Source organism: Rutilus rutilus, assembly GCF_951802725.1.
Source record: "Rutilus rutilus genome assembly, chromosome: 23".
In the NCBI taxonomy this organism is placed as follows: domain Eukaryota; kingdom Metazoa; phylum Chordata; class Actinopteri; order Cypriniformes; family Leuciscidae; genus Rutilus; species Rutilus rutilus.
Window position 1 is genome coordinate 6,351,082 of NC_140233.1, and position 10,125 is coordinate 6,361,206.

The 10,125-nt window shown below is 38.5% G+C and overlaps 1 protein-coding gene across 1 annotated transcript; it reads left to right on the forward strand.

The window, feature by feature from the left end:
- Positions 1 to 193: 193 nt before the first annotated feature.
- On the forward strand, positions 194 to 10,010 carry LOC311282467 (uncharacterized protein). Its single transcript, XM_084396264.1, has 5 exons — positions 194 to 1,499; positions 4,665 to 4,852; positions 7,654 to 7,874; positions 8,216 to 8,375; positions 9,802 to 10,010. The coding sequence occupies exons 1-5, from the start codon at positions 1,381 to 1,383 to the stop codon at positions 9,969 to 9,971; spliced, it is 858 nt and encodes a 285-aa protein (XP_084252390.1). The 5' UTR covers positions 194 to 1,380; the 3' UTR covers positions 9,972 to 10,010.
- Positions 10,011 to 10,125: the final 115 nt, after the last annotated feature.

Sequence of the window (10,125 nt, forward strand, 5' to 3'; positions counted from 1 at the left end):
CCAATAGTCTCAAAATGAGAAATATCAAGATGAGATCTCATGGGGAGGTTCAAAATAAGCCTTATAACCTTATTTTGAGCAGTCTGAAGCCTATGTTTCAGGTGCTTTAAGACACCATTGTACCAAGAGCAACATGCTTAGTCAAAATAAGGCTGGTATAATCATTTTCATGCAATGAAAGTAAAAAAAACACCATAAAATAGTCCATTCAGCTTCTTCTGAAGCCATATAATACCTTACTAGGTTTGAATTCCTACATGAAGTCCCTTCATTTAAACATGCATTTCATTTAGACAAAATTAAAATTGGCTACAACAATTGTTGATATAATCAGGCCTAGTCAATAATGAAAAATATTTGACATCTTTGTCTTGCCATCTATAATAGGTTTTACTATGTAAGCTTTAAAGGAGTACAGCTTTGTGAGTACAAATTTGATATCATGTTCTCTCCATTCCTCAATGGTTCGTGAGCGAGCAGCATCTGGTGGTTTCATCACAATGAGGTACAAAGTCACAAGGCACTTCCTGTAAATCAATTCTATTAAAACACTGTTTCTTGCTTTTTACTTGCCTGCATTTTTACTTCTAGCTTCTGGACTACTCTAACTTTCAAATGTTTGACGTTGTGTGTTACTTTGAGAATTGTTAGGAGTTGTATGATAAATTGCTTGTGATGTTCCCCATTTGTACAGTAAGTTGCTTTGGGTTAAGCATCTGATAAATGACTTTATGCGAATATTAATTTCAGATTTCCTTTTTAATGGCTAGATGGACACCCAGAATGAAACAAATTGAGCTCTGACATCAGGACGGTCGAGACGAGAACCTCTGATTTCCGGACAGCTGTGGCAGGAACCTGAGACATGACGGGAAGCCTGAAGACCAGGGCATCTCAGGCACCGGTGGAGGAGTTCTTGCATTTGAACCTCTGAGACAAGAACATGACAAGAACTTCTAGGACCATACAGCCATGACGGGAACCCCTGGTCCTGGACAGACAGGATAGGGAGCTTGAAACAGAAACAGAAACAGAGAGACATAAACATCTGGGAACTTCTGGGACAGGGTGGACCAGACAGAAACCTCTGAGACTGGATGGTGATAACTAGGAGCTTGGATACCGTTGTGGCTGAGATGGTCTTGAGAGCTGACTTTGTGGCAAGAACAGGAATCCCTGGGGCAGCCATGACTGGGAGCACTGGGGCAGAGACAGATGGGTCTGGGCTGTCATATATATATATCAGTCATATCAGGAACGTTATTAGTGGAAAGGGAGCGCTGTCATCGGAGAGGTACAGGCACAGACTGCTGGCATTCAGAGGACTGTGGTAGGAACCTCAGAAATGAATGGCCATGATGGAAACCTCTTGGACTCAGGATGGTGCAAACCAAAACAATCAAAAGAAGTATGTACAAATATACAATATGTACAAATCCCTCTGGAAGCAGTGCCGCCAGACGCAAATACTGCTTCCTCAAGCCACGGCGCTACACAAGGCAATATAACTTTTTTAAAGCTTACACTTGTCTTGAAAAAGGTGGTACAGTAGCTAACAAGTGGCTAAAATGGGACTACAGAGGTTGTCGGAGACAAACGTCATAATTATATTCATATTATCAATATAATATTAAAAGTCAAACTTTCACGGAAACTGAAAGAGATGTTGGAAGCTTAGTAATGGTGACATTTAAGTCATGCAACTGTGGTGTAGTTCATTTATAACTACATATTAGTTATAACTCGTGTATTAGTTAGCCTAATACATTCACTAATGTAAACAAATCAAACCACATTTAACACCTCTTAAAATGAGAATTTTGTTTGTTACCTCAATAAATTTAAGGTCATTCCTATTTTATTTGTGTACATTTTAATCATTAACATTAAAAACACACTTTTAAAGACTAAAATAACAGTAAAGTGTAAAAAAAACCCCTGAATTTCCAAAAATTAAAACAGAAAAAACGGAATTTGCAAAAATTAAAACGGAAAAAACAGAATTTGGGAAAAAATAAAAACGGAATTTGGGAAAAAATAAAACGGATTTTATAGGGCCCTAGTAGTGTTGGCATGGTTTCAAAATTCCCTCTAGATTATATGCATTTGGTTTGTTTAGGTGTGGTTAGGCGTTTGTGGAAAATTTGGCTCCGGGGTCCTCTGAATTTCAGAGTACCTGCAAACATAACTGAAAGAATGTCCGCTAAACTGGTAGAAATGCGTCCCTATATTCCTGTGGAGTTTGCTCGAAAGCCCATATCGCTGAGGGAATTAGATCGCTGGAAGGCCACTGAATTGAGGCAGTTTCTGCTGTACACAGGACCTGTAGTATTAAGTACCTTTCTGGACCGAAATATGTACAACAATTTCATGCTACTCTTCTCTGGTATTGCTATTTTAGTAAGTCCTAGACTATCCTACTACCACACACAGTATTCTAGTGTAACGGAGGCCAGCTGGTAGTTGCTGTGCGAGTAAAACCTCACTCCTCTGATCTCAATAGGCGCTCTAGCGACAGACGCTAGAGGCTGCAGTCTTTAGCCTCCTTGTTAGAGCGCCTGACTCTCATGCCGGAGACCCGTGTTCGAGACCCGCACGGAGAGGGGTTACACTCGCACCTTGCTTAGATCTTTTGTTTCACACTTTGGGGAAATATATGGCAAAGAACTTGTTTACAATGTACATGCTTTGGTCCATCTAGCAGATGAAGTACAACAACATGGTTGTCTTGACTCATTTTCTGCATTTCCCTATGAAAGTTACCTACACAAAATAAAAAGGCTTGTCAGAAAACCAGACTTTCCCCTTGCCCAAATTATTCGTCGATTGTCTGAGATGAGAATTACTGACACTCCTTTAAATGGTGCCTCTTTTAAAAACCAGCACTTTGTTGGGCCACTTGTAGATGGATTGTCAGTGAAAGCACAGTATGGTGAGATGGCCTGTGACAAGTGGACTGTTAAAGTTTCAACCGGGAATAATGTCTTTGTCATTGGAAACGAGATTTGCATGATACATAACATTGTGGAATGCAGTGATGGAGTCTACGTAGTGTACAAAGAATTTTCAGAGAAGTCTTTGTTCTTCACTTACCCATTCAATTCTGACTATATCTGAATATCCATACTATTTCAGAAACATTGGATATACTCAAGTGTGTTAAAGCTTCAGAGCTTGTCCAAAAATGTGTTTTACCTCATAGGGATGATTTTTTGGCCATACTCTTATTTCATACATTTTAGGAATATCTCCACAGGTCAAAGGTTTAGGTCACCCAAGAATTATAAATATTTTTAACTGTAAGTACTTTACTTTACTGTAAGTTGCTTGTTCAATGTGTTCAAAGTCATGTTTGTTTATATAGCACTTTATACAATACATATTGTTTCAAAGCAACTTCACAGTAAGTTGACAGTTCATTGTTGATTCAATTGAGTTCAATAAGGCCACATTTACACTGCTTGGTGCACAATTCCGATTTGTTGACCATATCTGAATTTATTTTATTTTTTGGACCAGCTTCTTTAATTTAAAAGTGACCCATATGCAATTACACCATGCACTTGGTGAAATAACCCAAGGTAGACGTACTGACCTGTTCTTGAAGCAGGAAGTTAACTTTATCTGGTGTTTAATATAGTAGGATGTCCTGTTACTTTATCCTCTACAGTAAAAGACATGGGTGTTATACTCGATTGCAACCTGTCTTTCGAAAATCATATTTCATATGTTACAAAAACCGCCTTTTTCCACCTTAGAAACATTGCTAAGCTACGTAATATGCTATCAGTTTCTGATGCAGAAAAGTTAGTTCATGCATTCATGACCTCGAGACTAGATTACTGTAATGCTTTATTAGCCGGTTGTCCTGCATCCTCAATAAACAAGCTACAGTTAGTCCAGAATGCCACCGCTAGAGTGCTTACTAGATCAAGAAAATATGATCATATAACACCGATTTTATCATCACTGCATTGGTTACCTATAAAGTTCCGTATTAATTACAAGGTATTGCTACTGACTTATAAAGCCCTAAACGGCTTAGCTCCAGTCTATTTAACGGATCTTCTATCGCCCTATAATCCATCGCGCTCTTTAAGATCACTTAATTCAAGGCTTTTGGTCATACCTAGGATATCCAGATCCACCAAAGCAGGGAGAGCATTTTCACATTTAGCTCCAAAACTCTGGAATAGTCTTCCTGATAGTGTTCGTTGCTCAGACTCGCTCTCCCAGTTTAAAACTAGATTAAAGTCGCATCTCTTCAGCCAGGCATTCATATAATATTTTTAATCTTACAGTTCAAATTACAATCCGGCCTAATAAACGCCAGAGGAGAACTGGCCCCCGACTGAGCCTGGGTTCTCCCAAGGTTTTTTTTCTCCATTGGGTCACCTGATGGAGTTTTAGGACACCATTAGGTCACTTGATGGAGTTTTTCGGTTCCTTGCCACTGTTGCCTTTGGCTTGCTCAGTTGGGGATATTCTGGGGATATTTAATTTGATTTTATCAATCAATAAATTCCACTAGAAACAAACCTTGTTGTATTATTTTAATTTAATACTGTGAAGCTGCTTTGATACAATCTGTATTGTGAAAAGCGCTATACAAATATACTTGACTTGACTTGACTTGACTGTTTGTTACTTCCTTCTCGTTTAAGGATGTTTCACCTAACTGAGTTCCTGCTAAACAAAACCGTAGCAGTGGTGCCACAAAATTGGTACAGTGATGGAGTTATCTATTGGCCAAACTACACAAATGGTGAGAGAGTGAACAGGGAAGTGAAAAATTCTGAGGAACCTGGACCTGACTGGAAAAAATATGATGCCAGAGTTATTAAATCATGTGGTATGCTATTTTCTTTTTAAATAATCTAAATGGCTTTTGTCAGCAAATATCAAAGTATTTGCCAATATGTTATACGGGAAGAAAATCCTTTTAATTACATTCTCATATTGTTCTGTTGTCTATAGTTCTGTTCTTTTTTACTCTATTAATTTGAAGGTCTACTGAAGTTTGACATGTAGGCTATTTAATTTTTATATGACTACTTTGTGGCACGACAACTCTTGAAGAAAGCTCTAAATTGCAACACATCAGATCTACAGGCCAAAAAGAAGGCCAAAGCCGATGTTAGTATACGCATATTATCCTTTATATTTTACATTAACTTTTTGGCCTCTATATTTTCTCAAAAACATAATTTAGTGTTATGATATGATGAACCCGACAACCACCACACATAAAGCCAGCTGAAATAGAGTTAAATGGACAGTATGTTTTCTGGTTTCTCAGAGAAACCATTCTCAACCAATTACACTGATTTACAACTTAAGTTCTTAGGCCAGTGAAAATGTTGCTCGATGGTGTTTTAAGCCCCCAATGGCTCCTTAGAGGCAGCTAACCCTACCCTCAACCTTAAACCTACCCATCCCCTCGCTGCCTGGAAGGCGCCGTTGGGGGCATAAAACACCAAAGACCGAAAATGTTTATGTAATTACATTTACGTTTATGCATTTGGCAGACGTTTTTATCCAAAGCAACTTACATTGCATTTCAAGCAGAGGTGGACAAAGTACACAACTTCCTTACTTGAGTGAAAGTACAGATACTACTGGTCAAATATTACTCCGTTACAAGTAAAAGTTGTAAAGACCCATTTTTACTTAAGTAAAAGCACAGAAGTACTTGTTTTTAAAAGTATCAAAAGTAAATGTCAATGCATTGTTTTATTATTGTTGCATTGTTGTGTGTAATACTTACAGTACCTTATGCCTCTGAATCGGTGCCTACCTACCCTCATATCAGTATCACATTTATTTCTAGAACACAGTTCCAGTAGTGGGATTGAATGTGAGATTGAATAAGTCACTCAATAACGTCCACAATGGTTTCGGACACCCAAATGGCTGTTCCCTCAAATAGTGCCCTATTTAAAGTTTTTTGGCTTTTAGTATGAATATGTTAGCCTTACTGTTATCTATAAGCTAGTGTGCTACAGAACAATGACAAAATTTGCATTTAGAAGACCAAACCCAACGTTGAAAATGAAAATCACGTTGATGTCAGAATCCAACGTTGGACAGACGTACTGTGGTTGAAAACGAAAATCGGGTGGACGTCAGAAACCAACATAAGTCGGCTTCTGACGTCAGTCTGACTTTCATTTCCAACCAAAATCCTCCCCTGACTGACGTTACTACTTTCTACTCAAGGACCTTGACAGAATTGTAGTGGAGTAAAAAGTACGATATTTGTCTTTCAAATGTAGTGAAGTTAAAGTAAAAAGTTTCCAGAAAAGATAATACTCAGGTAAAGTCCAGACACTCAAAAAGTGTACTTGAGTACAGTACTCAAGTAAATGTACTTTGTTACTGTCCACCTCTGATTTCAAGGTACACATTTACATTCCTATCAGTTCTTGCTTTCCCTGGGAATCAAACCCATGACATTAGCATTGCAAGCGGAAGGAAGGCTTTACATTTATTATTATTAATAAGAATAATTAATAAGATGTTTACTGCTTGTTTTTTCCACCCTAATTTATAGTCATTTCTTGGGAGACTCTGATGAGAGCGAGGAGGAAGATGCTCATAAAAAGAGAGGCAAACTTTTAACACAACCATCAGCTCCTGTTATTGCACCACCACCTTTTATCCTAAGTAGCGGCACAGCTGCTCCACCTCCACCCATTTCTCCACCTCCACCCATTTCACCACCTCCACCTATTTCTCCACCTATTTCACCACCTCCACCCATTTCTCCACCTCCACCTATTTCTCCACCTCCACCCATTTCTCCACCTCCACCTATTTCACCACCTCCACCTATTTCTCCACCTCCACCCATTTCTCCACCTCCACCTATTTCACCACCTCCACCCATTTCTCCACCTCCACCTATTTCACCACCTCCACCTATTTCACCACCTCCACCCATTTCTCCACCTCCACCCATTTCTCCACCTCCACCTATTTCACCACCTCCACCCATTTCACCACCTCCACCCATTTCACCACCTCCACCCATTTCACCACCTCCACCTATTTCACCACCTCCACCTATTTCACCACCTCCACCCATTTCTCCACCTCCACCCATTTCTCCACCTCCACCTATTTCACCACCTCCACCTATTTCACCACCTCCACCCATTTCTCCACCTCCACCTATTTCACCACCTCCACCCATTTCACCACCTCCACCCATTCACCACCTCCACCCATTTCTCCACCTCCACCCATTTCTCCACCTCCACCCATTTCTCCACCTCCACCCATTTCACCGACTCACTGTTCACAGAGACCAGCAGAAGAGCAAACCCCTTCTGCAAGCAGGGTCTACAGACCTACCTGGCGGGGGGGAAGATGTGGATCAGACAGTATTGCCTGCTCTGACGAGCAAGTCTTCATTAGATCCAAGACTCAAATAGAGTTTATTTTGTCAGCTTGTTTATTTTTATGCATACTTAGTCCTGTGTCAAATTTACTATTTAACTTTTATCATATTTAGTCAACCTTATCCTGTTTTTGTTTAGTTCTTTTTTTAGTCAACTAAACTTATGGGCATTTTAATTGTGCCTTAATGAGTTGACAGAATGAAATTTATTTATTTATACATTACAAACTTTTTTCTTTCTTTTTTTACAGCTGCAGAAGTCCACATATTAAGCCTGCTGGAACTAATAAAGCATCAACAAGAGCAACTTATAACTAAAGTAAATTACTTGACGAGCAAGTTGAATCCAGCAGGCAAAGACATGGAAATGCCTGAAAAGCCAGTTGTGTTTCCATTAACATCCATGACAGAGGTTGAGAATTTTGAGGAATGGCTCAAAAATCCTGCAAATAATCAACCGAAGTTTAGTGTGGTGAGTTGTTTTTCCCAATCTCATTTATATTACATAGTGTTTTACTGTTAAAAAGTATGTTGATATTTCCTAATTTTGTTCAGAGTCGATTCTTTCTTTTGGGAGAAAATAACTTTATTTATCATGCATTTACAACTTTGTAGAGCAAACAAACAGCTATGTATTTTACACATTGCATGAAAGTGACCATGGGATGTGAATTATAGGTAATTATTTTGAATGTTTTTTTAAGCAAAATATTTTTATCAGCCATTTTATAAATGTTTTGAATGGTCTTCCAGCCAATCAGAAAGTCTTATTCTTACGCTTATAATAAATAACAGATTTTTGTTACATTTTAGATTTCCTCCCTGGCAACGATTGGGGGCCATGACACGAAACGTGTCACATGGAACATCCTTTCCCGCATGTTCCATGACGATGTTGGGAGGAGGATCAACTGGAAGGGCATGAATGGGAAAAAATCATTCAACCAGATGGAGTCAAAGAAGTCACTCCTGTGTAAGTAAATGTATAAAGTATTGTCTGGCTAAAAAAAGTCAAACTTATCCCTTGAAGGTACACTGTCACTTTTTTGTTTAAAATTTAAAAAATGTATGTAAGGAGCAAGTACATCATGAATTCATCTCCTCTCCACCAGTAAGCTGGTGTGTGGTGGGCGTTCTGGCACAATATGGCTGCCGTCGCATCATCCAGGTGGAGCTGCACATTGGTGGTGGTTGAGGAGATTCCCCCCTTCCATATGTGAAAGCACTTTGAGTACCTAGAAAAGCGCTATATAAATGTAACACATTATTATTATTATTATTATTACTACAATACACCTAAAAGTGTTTACTCCCACTGTCTAGTGCAATAAACTCAGGTGATATTTATATCTATATTATTCATACTACTCAAAATACTGTAAATATGTTTATAATCTGTAACATGCGCTAGACTCCCACTGTCTAGTGTAATATTCTCTAATTCAGGTGATATTTATATTATTCATACTACTCAAAATACTGTAAATATGTTCATAATCTGTAAATGTTATTCAGACTAAACCCAACTGTGACCCTACTTTTTTACTTTTATACTATTTTTATTTATTTTTTATATATTTTCATTCTTAGAATTTGTATTACTATGTTCTTGTTGTATTTGTATTTGTATATGTGCACTGGAAGCTTCAGTACCAAGAAAAATTCCTTGTGGGTGCAAGCACACTTGGCAATAAAGCTCTTTCTAAAGCTCTTTCTGATATTCTGACTATTTTAGACAGCGCAGGATGCCAACCGCTGTGAAGTATCGTAATGTTCTACCGCAAGATCCATACGGTTCATTAACCGCTAGTGCACCAAAAGTTACAGTGTACCTAAAAATGTCAGATTGTACACTTTTGTTTTAAAGCAACACCAAGGAACTTTTCCTCTGCGGTCGCCCTACAGGTTGGAAGCGGAATTGTCCATTACCGCTGTCGTAAATAATTTAGCCCACCATTATCCTACCGTCGCATGCATGTACGCTGTTTATCCGGCACCGGCTTTGGAATGAACGATGTCCACTGACAAGGTAGAGTATGTTGCATGATTTTATGAAAGTATGATGTATTGCGACATCAGAAACGGAGAAAAATAAAATAATGACTATTGTAACGCTTGCCGTAAAGCAAGTCAAATTTGTAGTTTCTTATGTCTCATTCGAACAACAGAAATGCGACCCGATCTGGCAAACTTACATAGCGTGGTTATTGCAGATAAAGAACCGCAAAGCGGAGGCAGAAGTGCCTTTCACCCTTTTACGACTTGATGAACACTGAAATGATTTTGGAAACATTATTTTAAGTTAAAAAAAGGATTATGTCTATCCTCTAAAAAACAACAACCTGGTAGCTTCAATGTTATTTCATGACATTTAATGAAAATCTGCTTGTGTATTACAGGTGCTGTGAGAAAGAGCCATGTCTCCTGTGCCGCCACCGATGACGACATTACAAAACATGTAATCTGGTGGTTCAGCCTGGCATCAGATAGGGGAAGCTCAAGGAGCCGGAGCCCCTGTCAGCAAACCTTGACCCAACAGTATAGTGAAAAAAATACTTTATCATTTTAGTGTAATGTTTTTCACTAAATAAAATGATGTTCTTGGTACAATTCATGGTTGGTTTCATTTTTTCTGTAATGTCAATTCAATGTATACATGAATAAAACTATTAAAAAAAATAGTAAATACATTTATAGTCTGTAATAGCCTATTTTTTTATTGT

Coding starts and splice junctions, on each gene's coding strand:
- LOC311282467 (XM_084396264.1), top strand. CDS start 1,381: ATGGTGCAAACCAAAACAATCAAAAGAAGTATGTACAAATATACAATA. Junction 1,500..4,664: donor AAGCCACGGCGCTACACAAG/GCAATATAACTT, acceptor TTCTCGTTTAAG/GATGTTTCACCTAACTGAGT. Junction 7,875..8,215: donor ATCAACCGAAGTTTAGTGTG/GTGAGTTGTTTT, acceptor GTTACATTTTAG/ATTTCCTCCCTGGCAACGAT.